This window comes from Rhyacophila brunnea, unplaced genomic scaffold (genome assembly GCF_057557595.1).
Source record: "Rhyacophila brunnea isolate RB1 unplaced genomic scaffold, BYU_Rbru_1.0 scaffold_10, whole genome shotgun sequence".
Lineage (NCBI taxonomy): Eukaryota > Metazoa > Arthropoda > Insecta > Trichoptera > Rhyacophilidae > Rhyacophila > Rhyacophila brunnea.
The window spans coordinates 25,669,680-25,689,393 of record NW_028232752.1 but is presented as its reverse complement, the minus strand read 5'-3'; the positions used below and the strand labels follow the sequence as shown (position 1 = coordinate 25,689,393).

General features: G+C 33.2%; 1 protein-coding gene across 3 annotated transcripts in view; it reads left to right on the top strand.

Annotated features, from left to right (window-relative positions):
• Positions 1-19,714, top strand: part of gukh (NHS actin remodeling regulator GUK-holder) — a 469,721-nt gene that overhangs the window by 425,023 nt on the left and 24,984 nt on the right. For all 3 annotated transcript variants that reach the window (XM_085952611.1, XM_085952619.1, XM_085952604.1), the window contains one exon: positions 17,920-18,010. In XM_085952611.1, the coding sequence (XP_085808737.1) occupies positions 17,920-18,010 (91 nt within the window). The remainder of the gene's footprint in view (positions 1-17,919; positions 18,011-19,714) is intronic.

Here is a 19,714-nt window from a genome sequence, read left to right as displayed (position 1 = left end):
GCAAAGTCGCTGTATCTATTCAGTTATATAGCATTGAAAATGGTAGGTATGGAGATAATTAATGTTTTTTTTTTACTGTCACTCTTTCACGAAAGCTATTAATTCAAGCAAAGAGATTGCTTTGAATAAAACGGAATTTAACACGGCAAAACATTAATAAAAGCGTGAGAAATTTTTCTTCTCTTCATTTTCAATTATTTTACATAACACGCATTTTTGTAAGTCTTTTGGACAAAATAAAAATAAAAACAATGGTCATCCCTTTGATAAACAATTATTATTGTACTACTGGAGTATTTACTTTTTACAAAATGGTTAGTAAATAGATATGTTATTATAAATTTGAAAGTACAAATGCATTAAGTATACCTACGTTATAACTATTTGAATTGTTCCGTGTAGAAACATGTAAGTAACACAACATACGAAGAGGACTGACTTCTTAAGCCATGTAATTCGGTGGCTTTCTCTACTTCTACTACGTATGCGTTGATCTTTCCTTGGACAATTTATGGGGACATATACGCCTGTACTGTCTCAAGGCCTATGTGGAGTACACTATTATTTCACTACAGCACTCATAGGGGCGCATGACCTAGTGCTGTGCTGCCATGTACTTCTGTCGAAATCGATGAATTCGTCGATCCAGCTGGTTTTTATGCGCCTTGGTCAATCGCCAACCGAATTGTCAGACTCATTGCCATTTTATCAGCTTGGCGACCTCGATCATATCGCATACTCTTGTCTAACTCCTTATCTATTGGTTTAATTGTTGGTCTTTCCGCGTTATACCCAACATGCACATGCACTCTACTTTGCCACATTGCGCTACTTGTTATTTTGGATTTGTCTTACATTGTTGGAACTGTCAACACACATATTGATTGAAAATATCCATCAGATATTTTAAAATACGACGCCGGACAGGACCTGAACACGTATCCAATAGATTCACGCCAGTGTGCTTTACCAATTAAACGCTAAAGCACATTGGCGCAAATTGTCTGGATACGGGTGCAAGTCCCTTCAAGCGTCTTATTTTTTCAAAGATTTTTTCAAATCGGCATATATCTTAGGTGTTTTATATATAAATAAATAATTTCATGCGTAGTGATAAATAATTATAATCATTAATGAGAACATCAGAACTACGTCTTGAAACATGACATTAATTTTTGGATTACCTAATAACACTATATGAATCTCATTCAAAGATTTAAACTCTAGATTATTTATCTGTATGTAGTTATATTGATCAGGAATCCACTTAACTAAGCTCCCATGGCCAAAATCTGGCGTCTCATCTCATCCCCGAGCCGTAACTATGTACTGCACCTCGTGAAAGAGTAGGGTCGGCCGTCTCTCCCGAACAATCCAATCCAATCTAATCAGTCTGTTTTATTTTTATTTTTTAACGCGGTATTTGGAATTCTCGGATGCGTTTCGAGTTAAGGCGAAGCCGAACGCCATGTTTCATTTGCATCATCTTTGCCCTGGCAGTAAGATCGTGATAAGTCAAAATCGGACATTGCGCGGGCACTAACGCAATGTGTATTTTTCTTCTACAGATCTTAAAAATCACAATATTAATACAATATTACTCTACGTTAAAAATATCAAGTTATAATTAATGAACTTGTCATCTATTTACAATAAAATCTTGAAAGAACTATACATAAACAATATGAGAGGCTAAAGACATAACATTTAAAAAAAAATAGTGAGGAACCGTTATTACACCATAACTCCATAACATATCAATCTGTGAGGTGAGGAGGAGTGCGGTTAGATCCAAAATATTGAAGTTAAGCGTCCTCCATCGAAACCCGCCCCGCACCACACTCGGTCTTAATCGAGCGTATCACGGGGCCCTACAATTGGTGATGTGAAGCATCTGAAATAATTGGACTGAGAGTGTCCTGAGAGAAGATGCCCAAGATTTGAGTTGCTACGCTCAAAGTGAGCTTTGACTGAGCTTATTTTAATGCAAAGTGCCAGGAAGAGAAAAGCACATGGAAATTACGAAAAGAAAATTAAGTTATGTTGTGTATAAAGCAAACGAAGCTAGTCATAGGGACTGCAAAAATTATGGTAAGAGATCTCCACACCCTCAGTAAGACGCCGCAAATTTTTTAAAAGCAAACTAATTGGCCTTAGTAGCAACCAAGTCGGACGGGCCGATGGGCCCAAAAGCTGGTTGGGCCGACTTGAGCATTTCCTTTCGTCCGGAGCACATACTCAGACATTCCCAGAAGATGTGGTTGGCATCCTGTATTTCCCCTCCGCATGGGCATGTCTTGTCTTTTGATTTACTCGATAAAATTCAAATAGAATTTCTGTATAATATATGTTTCCTTTTTTCCGTATTTCACGCCGACGAAGTCTCGAGTTTTCGATAGTTATTTGTTTTAATTATTGTGATCTGTTATAGTTATACGATCATGGAATGACTGATCGGCATGCCCAACTAGCAGTGGTTGCGACATGCCGCTAGTTGGTTCCATATGCACATAAATATTATTATGTAATATGTACCTAATGTACAAGTATCTACTGTATTATTCAATATAATATTGTACAGCGTTTAGTATGCGATATTATATTGAAGAATATTATTGAATTTCTTTGTTGTAGGTATTCAACTCACGATGGGCGAGTAATACGATATCTGCATGGTAAAAGGGTATCAGGTTCGAATCTCAACTTTGCCAAAATGGACCTAATATGTTGAGCAAGTGTCTAAGATCCATTTATCGCAAAAAAAAAAACTGTTATGAAATCTCCTTGTCAGGCGGCTAAAATCCACATCGTATTGTAGAGCCAATGAAAAAAGGATATATTCAGCCCATAAAGAAATCAGTGACCCTATGCAGCACTCCATTCTCCAAAAGATCCTCGCGAGTTCCTTTAGTTTCTTACGCTTACTCCCTTTGGGTCCTGGTACCCCCTTTCTTCCCCGAAACATCTTCCGAGAGGTATTTCGATCATAGTCATTTTAGAACAGTTACATAGACGTGCGCACTTACACAATAAATTGGGTTTTATCTTGTCGTTTTTTTTAATAAAATGTAATAACTATATTATCATTCGTATTATTTATAAGACGTTCCCTTGGATAAGCAATATGAGAAATGATTTGTTAAGTATTGGGGACGTTGATTAATTCGTGTCCGGAAACCTGTACGTATGCAGTTCACCGTACCACACTTTAACGTGAAATGTTGTATCGGAAATATATGGCCATATATAAAAGACCGTCCAACCTCGTATAGTAGAGTATCCTCCACCTAACCTTGCCATTTGGAATACATTTTTTTAAATTAAAACGTGAGTAAACCAATCAAGTTCTTGGAATTTACTAATACGATTATACGTCGTACGTGAGTAAACCAATCAAGTGCCTGGCTTTTACTAATACGATTATACGGTTGTGTATACACACAAATCCTTGTCACTGTATACAATGGCACGGTTATCTGGAGGATACTCTACTGACATAAAATTCATGTCTAAATGAAACACGGTTCCTGTCGGTTTACACTTTACAGGAAGCCAGCAGCAAACAATTTTTGAAAATAGCCGATATACTGGATTATTTGTTAGGTTAGGTTTGGTTACGTTTTCATTCTTGAATTCATGAATTTTCCCAAAATCAACTATGAAAATTGAATAAAATTGGATAACATATTGAATCAAATAAAATTGGAGACTATAGTATACGGTCATCTCTTTCCGATAGAAAGCTCACGGCGAACTGTGCGACAGTGAAATGTTTTACGTAACCGGTTTTTACATTATATAGCAGGACGAACAATTGCATAAAAAATAAAAAGACACCGAATAACAAAGTCCAAAGTAGGCACCTCCTTAAAATCTCCTTTTGCTTGTATCATATCCAATCACTCAACATACAATCCGTCACCGTATTATGTATTTAATAATAACGAGAACATAACACTATCGTAATAAAGCTAGTTGCCACTTTTATCATGCGTTACCTACTTTGTGTCATGTTTAGAATACCCACCCTAATCGTTTCTACGCAAGCCACTGAGAGGTCCTCGTACCATGGTGGTAAGGTTTATGGGAAAAGAATGTTAGCAGAGCGCAGAAGTGTACTTTAACTTGACTTGCTTTGTTTACATATAGCTGGATAGGTAAAATGCACTTAGCCATAGATATATAAAGCGAATCGTGGATTCCGATATAAAAAAAACTCTGCTTTACACATTATCTCTATCCGTATAAAACATAATTTGTATTTTTAGACTTTCCCTTACATCAGACACCTGATTTACTGAAGTCAGTGGGATTGTTGTATTTATGCAGATTCCAGATAATAAAGTAATATACCTACTCGTATATTAAATTAACTTAATTAAATTCCTTTTATTCAACGAATAGGACACGATATTTTGATGATGTAACATTCAATATATTGAACATACAAAATTTGAAAACATCTTAAAACTCAACAAAAAATACGACTGCCGGCGGGACTTAAACCCGTAACCGCTGTATTAAATTATTAGCAAGCCTAAATACGTTATAAAACAAAAAAAAATGAATTATCCGTAATGTCAGTTGGTAATTAAGGAATTAATTATTGATACCTACCTTAATTTAATATTAAAAAACCGATATCCAATATTGTAACGCAATTTGATACGCATTTAATGTAAGGACTACTAGTTAAAATTGCCGTAATTAAGTAGCATGCCCGTATCTTAGTTATAAAAGTACACTGGCACGAATCCAGCGGTTACAGGTTCAAGTTACGTCGTGTGTCATATTTTTCCTAAAAAAGATTTATTTCTAGTGGGTATGCATGAAATGTTTTCAAATTATGTATGTTTAATGTAAGTATATAATATTACCTATTATGTTAACCCGCAGAACAAGGTAGGTATACTATGTATTGTATTAAAGATATGGCAATTATGTATAAGTACGTCGTTTATTTTTATTAATTTATATTCCACTACTATTATTCCTAGCTTCACGTTACTTTATAATCGAATTATTAGAATTGACAATATTAATATTGCCAAATCACTTTAATTGTACTAACTGACAATAATTTGTGCAACGATAATATGACATTAATTAAAATAAAATACAGTGTGTAGGGGCATGACTTTGGAAAGAGGCCCACAGATGGCGCTACCCATTGACTGGAAGTCGCAAGCGTTATGTAGGCGGATTAGGATTTAACCCTATGCTAATGCTAATGCTTTTTTTTCTCAGAAAAAAAATAACGGAGAATTTGAGAAACTCCGAGACCCCTTTTTATTCAGGTACCTCTTCCGACCAAAAATGTTCACCGAAGAATTGAAGAAATTTCATTTTAAATCAAAGTCAAGGGATTTTTTTCCAAGTTCTCCAAATCTTCTTATATTGCGAAATTATAGTACTTTGCACCAATTTATCGAATGAAAATACGAAATTTTTATATATTTTTTTTTCGGTATTCATAATTATAGTATTTTGGGCGTACTATACCTGTTTTATATCGTACATAGTACGCGGACCAAAATTATAATACAAATACTATAATTATAGTACGGTTGGCAACACTGGCTCTGACCCTTTTGATCATACAGGTCCTTTATTTTTAAACTAAGCACCTCACACTATCGAGATTCGTTTCTAGTGTTAAGTGTGGTTATCTAGTTGTCAAATGCGATACCTACCTAAACTGAACTAATTCTTTGGTAAGTTCATCTGGTTATTGGGTCAAGTGAGTCATCTTACCTTGTTAATCTATTTTCGTGTACCGTTTGAAATATGTTCTGTTATAGCTGATAAACTTTTGTGGACTCTGAATAACTAAATGAACTAAAACCGGAAGTGTTTATATTTTATAAATAAACCATACTACCTATAAGTGTTTTTATTTTAATTTATATTGTCAAAGCTAAAATAGCCCTTGCAATACTGATGGAGCTGTAATTTTTAATTCACCGATATCAAATAGTGTCTTTGGACTCTTTGGTATAACTATAAACTAAAGTATCCCCATAGCAATATTTCACCACGCAGAAACTGACCATGAACGTGGGCCAAAGAATAAAAATTGGTAGAAACATATTTGTTTATTTTAGGTTATTTTTATCTGGTTTGGTAGGTAATTAATAGAACATTACTAAGTAGTAGGTATTTATCCGTTGGAAGGATCTGTCTATTTTTTTAAAGTCCTGTTTAACATCCTTTACAGAGTTGTTTAGTTTAAATTAAACTTAAATATAGATTGGATTTAAAGATTTAAAAAACAAGTTCGTCGGAAATGGTCGGTTAAATCTCAATCACACGTTTAATTTAGTTTTCGTAAACGCGGGAAGTATTAATCCAGAATGAGTTGAACATCTTTTAAACTTCTAAAAGTGGTAGGTATATTTTTAAATTGATATCTTTTTGATTTTTTTTTCTGTTCATGAATAATTCGTAAACCTCAAAAACAAAATCTTATTTATCAATATTGTTTATATTTTCTATAGGCGCGACGAAATTTTGGACTCGCTGGCATTCGGAGAGCGAACGTCGAGGTGTGAATACGTCAATTTGTTTCGTGATGGCGACGGGGGTATTAATTCTTAAATCGTTTTAAGATGACTAAAAACGTTACCCATTTACTTTAAAAAGAAAACATGTCAATGAATAAATTATTATTGTTACTAATAGAACAATAAACAGAACATTAAATGGACGCATATTGGATTTATATGACAAATTATATTTCGTTCGACATGCGTCATTTCGCAATCCACGCATCGCCTACGATTTTTTTAGACCATGCCTCAACTGAGATATTTCACAATCAAAGTAACGTCAAGTAACGTGTCACCGTCACCATAATATATATTTTTAATGTGCATAGTCCATTCTCGGCAGTAGTATACGATTTTCTTTGGCGCAGATTACGCAATTGATTCGTTAAAAAAATAAGGGGGGTCTTGAAACAGTTCAAACCAGTCAAAAAGTTATTAAATTACCTATACCAAATTTTAACAATATGCGTGTTTCTCACTATTTGAATACAAAACATTACTCAAAAATCATTACAATATTATTCTAATTAACATCAAAGTGGCCTATATCATAACCACTCAATCACATCCTACTTGTACAAAAAATTTTCATGTTATCACCAGTAATAATTATTTTTAGTTATAACGTGTGAATCTGGGAAATTACTAGGTACGTTGGTGGTTGAAATGTATGGTTTTTATTTTATTTTTTATCATGAGGGTCTCAAAATCAGTCAGTAGGTACCTATCTCGGGATTTCATTAAACCCGCCACTGGCAGTAGGTAAACTTCATTGTTATAGCAACATTTTTATTCTACAATTACCATTGAGTCACAGTCTAAAAACGAAACGGTTGGTTTATGATAACTGATAACTAATCTTGATTGAATTTTATCAAATTTTCCTGCGAATACTACGCCAGTGGTTGTTCCGTTGCTGCACCCCATGGCCCCCACAAGGGGGGGGGGCTGACAGGGCTCTAGCCTGGGGGCCCGGGCTCAGGCGGGGCCCGGCGAGGCGAGACGATCAGACAAGTGAGATAAACACACATAAAAATTTTGCTTTAATAGTAAAAAAAGTCTATTTTCATTCAATAATAATAAAGTTATGTGGTTGTACGATACAAATTTTAATTGTGTATCAATACTCGACATCTCCATAATTCAAATGGATGTATTAAAATATACAATAAAACACTAAACATACACATTGATTTTATCGCGCACACCATTTGGAAAACGCTACTGGAGAGCGTCACACTGAATTTATTCTTAGCGATAGGTAGGGGGGGCGCCAAAGATCCTAGCCTGGGGCCTGCCTTACGATGTGGGGCCCATGCTGCACCCTTATAAAATACGCAAGAAATACCTCATTTATTTTATGAAAACGAGCATTTCAATAAATTACTCAATCGGTATATATAAGTACCTAATATTATGACGATTATGAACGTCTGTCTGTCTGACCTACGACATTTGTATTATAACACTGCCTTCTAGACATTGCTAGAAGGCACTGAAGGCAGTGGTTATAATCAATTCATTGGTCTTATTGGAAAATTCATTTAATTCATTTCGAATGTTCGATATTTAAAAATTGTTGTATACTTAATTTTAATCAATTCGAACACATTATTTTATTTCCGTGAGGAATTTTGGTTTCAAATTCATTCGTTCGGAAGAGTTTACATTGCTTATTTATATTAAAAATTGCATCTCAGATGTTTGATAATGTCGAGACTTGAACCCAGAGCCAGAGATCACTACTGCGCAAAATCGACTATGGCAAAATTATAATGTCCTCCGATTACATCCACTACAAAATAAATATTCGAAAACTTCCCTCCGTCAAGTGTCCGGCATTTTGGTCGATTTGGCACAGACGTAATACGTAATAATAGTTCAAAAGTTTCTTCAAAGGCAAACCCTTTCTCAAAGGGAATTGTCAATACCTAATATTACCTACATTTAGGAATGTTTATAAATTCCGTAAGTAGCTTGTAAATACCATTATATTGACAAAGTTTTGAAAATTTTATTGAATAGTGCGACCACTGTCCTGATATAGAATCTACACTATTACGGCATTTATTAGATGTGCTATTTTCCTTAAATTCAATAACGATTCGTTTAATATAATATTGTATATAGAGGGCAGTATCTATAATAAATGTTTTTTTATTGTGTATTTTTTATATTTTCGCCAACACGTCACTATATTCATCTAGGGCAGTATTTCCCAACGGACGGCGCCTGTCCGCAAATAATGGTCGCCCATTTAAAAATGTCTATGCCAAAAAAAATTAAATACCAGGGAATTTAGAAATAATGGGAACTGAAATACATAACGAGTAAGGAGTAGCAGGTAATCGATCTCGAGTAAGGAATAATCCAGGATAAACTTAAACACGTCTTAAGAATACGTTATACGTTGAATACTGACAGCTGCTCTCGGTTTACGCATTGACGCTCATTTAATATTGGTGTACTACAAACACTATTGCACGTACATAATGCGTGTTTCATTTTCGTAGGACACTCACATATTTAAAACCCTACATCAAAACGTAGTGTACGGAACATTGCCTATCGGAATTCTATTTATTATCTGTGTTAAATACCCATACTATATTGCCAGTAATAAAAACGAAACAGAGAAACCAAATGGATGTCAATGCGTCTCTTTGAAACAATACTTAAGACACAGTTTTCAACTATTCTAGTAAATAAGCAGCTGCAGATTAAACAGTTTTTCGCTGTATAGGTACCTAATGGTTTTTCAAAATTCCAGAAATTTTATTATTTACTTATCGGGCTCTGATTATTTCAATTAACAATAGAATTTTACTTAAACCTTACTTACATGTTTACTTCGAGCGGCGTTTTCTGTATGTACCTACGTTTCCATTTCACTTCTCCCCCTGTGATGAAAATGATGAAGCTTGTATAAATCTCACCTCGTTCAATTATTTTCGAAGCTACGTGATTGGCTCATTACACAGATACGTCTTCTTTGATAGTACCGCGCGTACTTTTAAATTATTCCAACATTCGGCGTCTCAGGCTAATAACGAAACGTCAAAGACTCATCATTCGTTGCCTCAGACTCAAAAGGTCATTCGTGCATTTTTTTACCAAGGCTATTGACCCATATCCAGTATTTATAATACTGCCCTCAACTCAGCTCAAATAGTCTTAACTCACATTTTTACAAAATACTGCTTACAAAAATATTAATACAAGCATGTTTTCATGATTCTTTAAAACCTTTTTTGTTAAAATAACTTTTAGCAATACCTTGCTTAGCGGACGAAACTAGTCCTGATCGTAATTAAATTATCTGAATCAAGTACTATTCGTGTAATAATTTTTACTAATTAATAACAAATCAGAGGGTTGGAGCGGACCCTTTTTTGAGTTGCTCATGCGTCTTTCATTATTTGCCTCTTCTTTCAAAAAGGGTGGTAATTAATTACTCGGCAGTGTTGCCGTATTTCAAATAAGTCCAGTGTTGCAAAATATCAAATATAATATTTTAAATATACAAATATATAGAATAGATATAATAATAGATAAATAAAAACATCCGGAGCAGTGGAGCACTGCAAATTTTCGGTGCTCCGGGAAAAACCCCATTGCTCCACTGCTCCATGCTCCTCCGAGCTCCGCTCCAACGCTCTGTAAAAAATAATCATTCATTATTTATTAACAATTACCGTTCATAATAATGATTTTTTAAATGTAACAACATGTTTTCAAACTGTCTCCCAATTCAAAGTGGTTCCCGCGAATCGTTGCGATCTGGTTGTGTGATATCGTTTTTTTATATATTTTTTTCGTACCGTTCCTGAATCCTGATAGAACTAATTTATGGTATATTAAACGTAATTTAAATTTAACTAATTGTCGTATGTAGTAATATTATCTACGTAGATATAGTGCTCGAATCCCTGGTGATCGCAGTAAACAAAATTTAGGACAGCCCGATTCATCATGTCCATCACTATCATACAAGGATGTATCTTAAAAAATTGATAAAATAAAAACTTGCAACCTTGTAGTTCTGATGTGACGATTTGATATTCGACGCGGAGGTCCAAAAGATGAACATTTTATCCGGGAACGATTTTAAAATGCAAATGTATTTTCGGTATTATAGTCACAAAAAGAAATAGCTTTGTTAGAGAAAAAGAAGCCTTTTAGAATACAAATAATGAAAGTGTTTTCTCTGTTTAACTAACAAAGCCCTATTTAAAAAGTAATTACAAATGAAATGATTGCCTTTCTATTTATTTTAATTACGATTGGAAAAAACACCAGTTTTTTTCTTTGTTGTGAAAATGAAAACCAACATATTTGTCACAATGCACAAATATAATATATATATTATATTTTTCTTAAAATATGACAGCGTTTATAAATTATACAAATTAATTAATATAGCTAATATACAATAAAGTGTTTCATAAAGTTCTCTAATCTACGATTGGAACATACGTATAGATAGACCAAGAGCCTTATATGTTTGTCCGTTTAAATTTGAAGGTTTTTACTGGATGTTTTCATTTATAACATTTTTTATATGATCTCGTTTGATATGCATGTTCAATGTTAATTATTCAATCGCATAGAAGTGTACCTACCTAGACGAAAAATCTGTCGAAACCGAAAATTATATATAAAATTATCAAAATGATTATGCGTATAAGTTAGAATTTACAGGGGGAAAATCAGGATATGTCCAAAGAAATAGGCTAAGAAGATTTAATATTTTACAATATTTTATGGTATGAGTGTTATCTAATAGGGAACCTTAAAACTTAACTGTCTATTATAGACAATACATATTTTTCCCCTGAACAAAATGGAAATTTCACGGTTTTAGCCTGTATGGTAATTTGGAATGCTCTATAATGCTTGGACTATTACTGTTAATGCAAAAAAAAAAAAAATACTATCTTGTAGTACTTGGTTCGATTTACGAGACTGCATTGCCAGTTAAAAACAATAATGTGACAACATGTTCTTTATCTGTATTCTGTACCCTTCATTTTGACATCGACCTTTCAATTTCTATCTTATTAATCTGTTCTTTGGGTTAAATATATATTAGTACGATATAGTAGGTATACAAACAGACGATGCACGTTTTTATTTCTTCGATATTCTTCGACATAAACTTTCTAAATTTTGTTTGCGACGAATTATAAAATAATCAGATATACCCGCCTTTCGTAAGAATTGTGTTTTGTTTAATTCATAATATATGTTCAATATCAATACTATCGACCGAATATACTTGCTGGAATTTGAATTTAAATTCTAATGGATTTAAGTTTTGTACTACTCAAATGGAATACTTAGTACCAATCTTAAATCCATTAGAACATAATATGTTTGTTGTGAAAAATAGTTCCCCGAAACTTTGGGAGTGTTTTAATCATGGTTACTCTCAACTGATTACTAATTCTATGTAACAATTTATAATTAAACCACAAGTGACAAAAATAATGTACCAACTCTATAAATAAAATTATTCCTACCAGCATATTTTAATATCTCAACCAGTCACTTACGGATAATCTAATAATATTTGACGTTTGATTGTACCAGCATGAAGGCAATCCCTTGAAAATAATAAATAATTAAGCTTTGATCTCGGACATTTCAACATGGTGTAATATTCAACTTCTGTATATTGTATATGAGTTGTATTACCTCTTTTACAGAGCCCGAGGGGCATACACTTTATAGGTACGCTCTTTTCACATAGTATCCTAGATTCTATGTGAATATTAAAATTACTATTATGACATTTAAAATGTGAAAGAGGTTACATTGTTTTTTTTTTTACATAATCATATACTTATTTTGCATTTGTTGACTCAGTTTCCACCACTGTTATCAAATTATTTATACACAAACTTTAAAGACGGCATCTTATGATAAGGAATATAATATTGTATGGTATTACAATTACTTCAATAAATTAAAGGCAGTGGTGTCTTCCAGTGGCGCACCCAGGGGGGGGGGGACAAGGGGCCCTGGCACCCCCCAAAAATGAAAATTATCAGAATGATTTTAAACATTAAAATTCAAAGCCAATAAAATATACCTTTGGGCTTAGACAAATAAAAACACGACAAAGAAATGATTTGTAGCAGCACCCTTTTTAAAAAAAAATCTTAGATTTTAATTTCTAACACAAAAATTTCGAAACAAAACTGTCATAAAATTCTCGGTATCTACCCGAATTCCGGAGTGGTGTAGGTCATGGCTGGGCAGGGCTGACAGGGCTCTAGCCTGGGGGGCCGGGCTGTGGGGGGTCCGGCGTGTCGGGTTGACCAGATAAGTGAGACAAACACACATCATAAATTAGCTTTAATAGTAAAAAAAGTCTATTATATTTCATGACCATGAACATTTTCAATTATATAATTGTGCAATATATTTTTTGATTATTATATTGTGTCGATACTCGACAGCTCCATTATTATAGTAGATGTATTAAAAGTCGCCAATAATTCACTGTATGAGTACCCTTAATTTGAACTAAAACACAATTTGAAAAACTTTAATGTAATGTTTCACACTGCCTTTAATCTTAGCGGTAGGTAGGGGACCCGTCAAATAGCCTAGCCTGAGGGACCGTTTCAGGATGTGGGGACCATGGTGTGCAATAGACAAAAGGCCGATAAACGAGAAATTAGGCTGTGAAGGAGAAAAAGAGCCTATGGGACTAATTTACATCCTCCTCCTTGGGCCCCCCCAATATTAAATCCTGGGTGCGCCACTGGTGTCTTCAAACGAATGGCAAAATGACCGAGACGTTATGCGTTGCATCAAGACTTGAAAACTATTGTAGGTTCCACGGCCACATTATGAGTGTAAAATAAAGCATTGCCCAGCTCATTATCCAAGTAAAGGTAACGGTAGGTATAGGTAAATCATTCTACAGTAGCATCATAAACGGTAAAAGTAAAATGGGCATACCTCCAGAAACCTAAGGATTGATGGCGAGAGATAGGTCGAGTTGAGAGAAGATGGCATTGACGTATTATAAATGGACGAAGTATGTGAAAACTAAAACGAAACCAGACCGCATGCATTTTTGTTTGCCAGAATCATCTTATACAAATCTTATTCTTTAGTTATACGGATGAAAGAAAAATTTACCCTACGCATTATAATAATAGTCAATGTGAAAAATCCGTTAATTTGTTTGCGTCGTTATTGTTTTTTCTTCTATCTTGCACTTAAAACCAAACTCTATCTGCATTGCAATGCAGGGGATTCTTCCAGATTGTTGTTAAATGTCTAGGTATAACCATTTCTGGAAAGTGCATCTAATTTTGTGTTCAGATATTATATTGAATATTGTATCCTCTATCAACTTATATACATAGTAGTAGGCATTCGTGAATGGTTCCAAAGTCCACCATTGTAAGTAAGCTAAAAAGACGCCTGCTTTAGGCACACACCAGCGTTCTTTATAAATTAATTGGTAATTTTGATAATGTCTGCTCATGAATCCATGGATCACGAGTTAGAATCCCACGTTTGGAAAATTTCACATAAACGTGCGTAGAACTGGAGAGCAACATCTTATAAATACTTGATTATTATGTTTTAAAAAAAGAACCTCATCGGAAGGCTGCCAAGATTCACAATGGACTGTAGAGTCAATCGACTTGCAAGTACGCTGTATCTGTGAAGTAGTATTATAGGTACTCGAGTTCATTTACTGCAATTTGCAGTGATCGCAGGAGTGCTTTAACAAATAAATGTACCATTGTTCGTGCCGAGTTCGTTAAGTCTATTCGTCATCGAGTAAGATCGTAAAGCAAACAAGAAAAAAAACATGAACATGCACCATTGTACTAAAGCATTGCAATTGTGCATAAAGTTTTTGTACTTTGATCTGAAGGCGCCACCATTGTGAAATATTTACAAAACTTATCTATGTCTTTTGATAATCTATTTATTACAAGGGTCGGAAACCTTTTCAGACTTGTTGCCCGCATTTGTTTTTGCAGAAATATTTATAGGACGAGTTTATGAAATACATACATAATTTATAAAAATGTAACTGTATCAAAAAAATATTATTGATAAAAACAAGGATAATAAAATGCATCAATGTTTGTCTCCCTGATAATTATTACTTTTGTGGCTGATTTCAATTCCTTGGCCAAATTATACCTATACATGCATAATATATCCAATTTAAAGGCTGAGGTTAAAATGGTGAAAAATAAGTATTGTTCTTTCTAAAAATCACGAGTATACCTATAAAAAAAATGCTTATTATCATGTTACTTAATTCCAAAATTTAGTTGGTTTGATACATCATCAAAAATACATCATTAAAAATACACATTAAAAGGGTTAAAACATTCGTAATTCGCTATCATTTGCATGAAAATTTAGTTGAAACGTCAGTTTCTAAATCACAAACGAAAGTGCCCTTTTGTGTTTTCTGATAGATCTACAACATATGAAATTATGTAGATTTTTTCAATAATAAAATAATTTGCGTAGGTATCAATAAATTTTAAAGAAAAAAATATATTCAAATAATTCAACACACGGATTGTCAGTTGCCGACTGCCGACCTGTTACAGTGATATCTAACCTGTTTCGATAAATCGATAATCTGTTTGTAGTATTTACACTTAAGTCTGTCTAGTTATCAATCAGTCGCATCTTATCGTAATGTCATTTTAAAGCATTCAAAATAATATTCTCTTTACTGTCCCAAATTTGTGTAAATGTAAATAATAATTTGACATAATAATTTATGTACGAATGTATTACAGTGAAAGTAAATTTACTATTCATCTATAATAATTAATTAGTATCGAACTTTCTGAAAGTCAATATTGTATAGCATGAAACTTGCCGAAACGAATGTTCTATCTATATCTTGTTCACGATGAAAGCATCTACAAATTTAATAACATACAATCGGTACTTTCAAATAAAACAGTATCATATTTTTTACGTCCATAAAATGTAGTCGAACAATCCGTGGCGGGAAACGACAATGTTATTTCAAATAAGATGGTCGCAGTAAGCGTGGAAAAGATTATTTTTCTTCAGTTGCCTTCTTTAATCGAACATCGGAAACCATATCGGTTGCATTAATTTTTCATTATTTATTTTTTATTCGGCAAACATTTTAAACTGCGTAGTTAGAAAACAGTTCATTTCATTACCTACTTTAAAAAAGCTTCACTTCTACTCAGCATATCCTGCACACACACACACACCAATGTTATTTTAATATACAATACATACCTGTTTAATATCTAATTATTATCGTTATCCAAATTGCATTATCAATTTTCCAGAAACGCATACACTCATAAATTTTAAGTTACTTACTATCTTTTATTATTTTAATCGATTATATTATTAGAAAGTAGAATTGGTGCAATGGATTTCTCATATTTTACTTACAACAACAGACGTCTATCATGGATTTTACAGCAAAACAAAATTATAGTTATTAATAATGTTCCGTTCAGTCAAAAGATGTTTTAGTTCAACTCCTGATGATTACGATTATTTTAGTTATACCAAAGGTATTGTAGATCATTTGTTTTTCTTTATATCTAAGAATTATATTATATACATCTTGTTATAGTTAATTATATGTTCATAATCAAAAGATAGTGTGTTTTTGAACAGCTTTTAAATATTCTGTTTGATATACAATGTTCTATTGAGTGATTTCTCGTAAATGTTCTTATTAATAATAATTGTCGTGTTTTAGGAAACAATGCGATTTTAAATCGTGAATCGTGAACTTTCTCCGATTATAAAATTCGTGAATTTTCGACCGTATTAATTTCTCGGTTATTTTGCGAACACGTTCGAAACACAAAAAAAATATGGAAACCATTTTATTTGAATATAGAAAATACAAATTTGAAAACATCTTCCGGTCTTTAATGGAACAGTATTCCGGAATTAAATGAATTTTCTTTAGTTAATGTCTGCGAGATTTCACCATACACAAGAGAATCTGGGTTAAATTTATAATCCCTATATAAATTAGGATTCTGGAAATGTTAATATACCTAATACACTGCGTTTCCGATTGGTGGTAAAATGGAGCAGATTTTGAGGCCCCGTCGTAACCTACTAAAAATATCAATGTATCTTTTCCCTAGAATCACACCTGTAACTAAAAAAATAATGTTTATTAAATATTGTGATGATAACGAATAATTTATTCTGTGTAAGTATGAGTTTGTTTCAGTGTTTCTCTTCGTAAGTTGCGGGGATCGTTTTATGCTTATGGGTAAAATATTATACGTACCTACTTATCTAATTTGAGAGACTTTCTAAGATGCTGATATAATTTTATTGAATGACTGGCCTCCTTTTAAGTTTTCTGACGAATCGATTGCGTATTCTGCGTCAAAGAAAATCTAAGCGTACAAGACTTTAAAGTTGCATTTAATAATAATTATCCATTATGAGGGTCTAAAATCTAAATACCTACTCCAAATTATATCACGTTTTCTAGCAAGGCCCGTTATATAGTTAGGCCGTGAAGTAAAACTTCGATGTAAGTGTTATTGCTCGTACTTCGAATGCAATATGGTAAATAATTAGGTAATAATTGTTACATAATATTAAAATAAATGGTAATAATTTGAACGAAATATCGAATCGAAAATCCTAATTTATTGCAAACAAGTTACCGCATTGCATTCGAAGATAATTCAAATTCAAAATTCAGTGCCACGGCCTAAATATAGTCGGCCTTAATTTCGACATGTAGTACGAGATATGAAGATTTCGTCACTGTTCTGGCAGAAGACACTAATTCGAAAAAATTACATATTGAGTTAGTTATACCAAAATGTTCCTTATTTCAAACTTTACCGTCTGGAAACCTTCTTAATAAATAAACAGTTTTTATTTTAAAGTCATCCTTTTTACGATTACTTAAAAAAACTCACATGATAGACCATTTCAAACATTTTAACAACATCAAAGTCAAATTACTCAAAATTAGTATTCTCCAGTTAGTGTGTTCTGCCAGAACAGAGACGATTTCTTTGCTCATATGTATGCGATGTGATAACTACTATTTCAAATCTGATATTATCTTACCCTGTTTAATAGTAGCTATCATGCATTACTCATTTTTGTGTCTGTCGATTGACCTCTAAATGGATAATAAATTTCAATGGTCATCACAATGTAAGATATCACAGTGACTGTCAACGAAATGTCAGATAAATGAAAACCATCTGTGTATAGCTAACTCCCTTAGCACATTTTCTTAATGTCGTTCATTTTTCGATTCCGTTTTGCCATGCTTTGTCATTATTTTGCACTGAAATTAAAGATCGCTTTCTTTTCTTTCTTCCAGCTGAAGGAGATCTCACGGCGTTTGCTTTGAGGAAGGAGCACTATACCTGCAAAAGTCTGCTGAACTCCGATTTATTCACACCTGACACCAGGTAAAAAATAATGAATGTTATTCTAATTGTACAATGGAAAATCTAGTTTTTTATGTTAATTTAATTTAGTTACCGTAAACTGAGGTCACTTTACCCCACTGGAGGTAACTTTACTCCACAATAAAAAATGCTTTGACGTTACTGACCAAACTAACTAAATAAAATTTTTGCCAGAGACGAGATATCTCGTAAACTTTTTACTAAGGTATTTATTTTATTCTATCAAGGAAAACAAACAGTTACATTGATTACAAATAATATGTAAGTATATAGCAACTAGCAGTTTCCATAATATACAAATTATGATAATAATTATAGTAAAGCCAAACACGATAGTGGAAAAAGAATATTGAACAATTATAGACAAAGGTAACATTGTTGTAATATGTACATATTATGTATATAATTATTGTCAATTAAACAATATTTTGGAGATATCGCGTGTATATTGTTAGTAGGTACCAAATTATTCTGCCTAATCAACTAATTTTAAAATAGAACACATACCTACTGACATTCATGGCCCCCACAAGGGGGTGCTGGCTGGGCTCTAGCCTGGGGGCCCGGGCTCAGGAGGGGCCCGGCGAGGCGAGTCGACCAGATAAATGAGATAAACACATTACAAATTTGCCTAAATAGTAAAAGCGCTATTTTCCTTCAGTAATATTATTATTTAAAGTTATATGGTTGTGCGGTACAATTTTCAATTGTGTATCAATACTACAATCTCCATAATTCAAATGGATGTATTAAAATCTACAATACAACACTAAACATATACATTAATTTTACCGCGTACACTATTTAAAAAACACTACCGTAGAGCGTCACGCTGCCTTTATCATTAGCGATAGGTAGGGGGGGGCACCAAATATCCTAGCCTGGGGCCCGCTTCACGATGTGGGGCCCATGCTGGCATTTATCCAAATCTATCCTAAATCCACTTTTTTCAAGAGAAACTGTTGTTTGCGTACAGAAAATAATAATTGGTGAGTTTTTAGTAATTAAAAAAAGGATAAACAATTTTTCGCAAATTATATTTGGGGTGGCAGATACCTACTGCCATTTTTATGGGTGCCAAAAGCTTCATAGATGTATACTGAAACTAATCAGCAACAATGTATTTTTAAATTGGACTGAAATGCCAATTTTGTAGTAAAAGTAAATAAAAAGTGTATTATTATTCACATCAATCTGCAATATTTTACCCCTGTTATTAGGTATAAAGTATTAAAATTTATGGAATAAAGTAACTGTTATTAACTGAATAAAGTAACTGTTAAAAAATTACTGTATCCAAAGAACTTAATATAAAAATCTTAATAAACGTTATTTATGTTATGATGACATTTGACATTATTTTGCAATCGTATTTAGTATAGTTAAGTTGGTAAACTCCATAAATATTAAGTTCGCTCAGTCCCCATTCCGATTTTTTACATACGCAATAGCGGCCATTTTTACGTCCATTGTGATTTCTTAACGGTTTTACACAAGTTTTATATGATTTTTCAAGTCGCCGCGGCTAATAATTGTCTTTTTATACACCCTGCAGATTGACAAATAAATGGCATAGCAGTAGTGTGAAGCACTTGTAACTAATTTCATATATGCACCGATATTTCTTTTTTTGGTTTCAATTTCATACATTTAGCCTCCATCTCTATAGATAGATTATAGAAGTAGGTTTTTAACGTCTTTCAT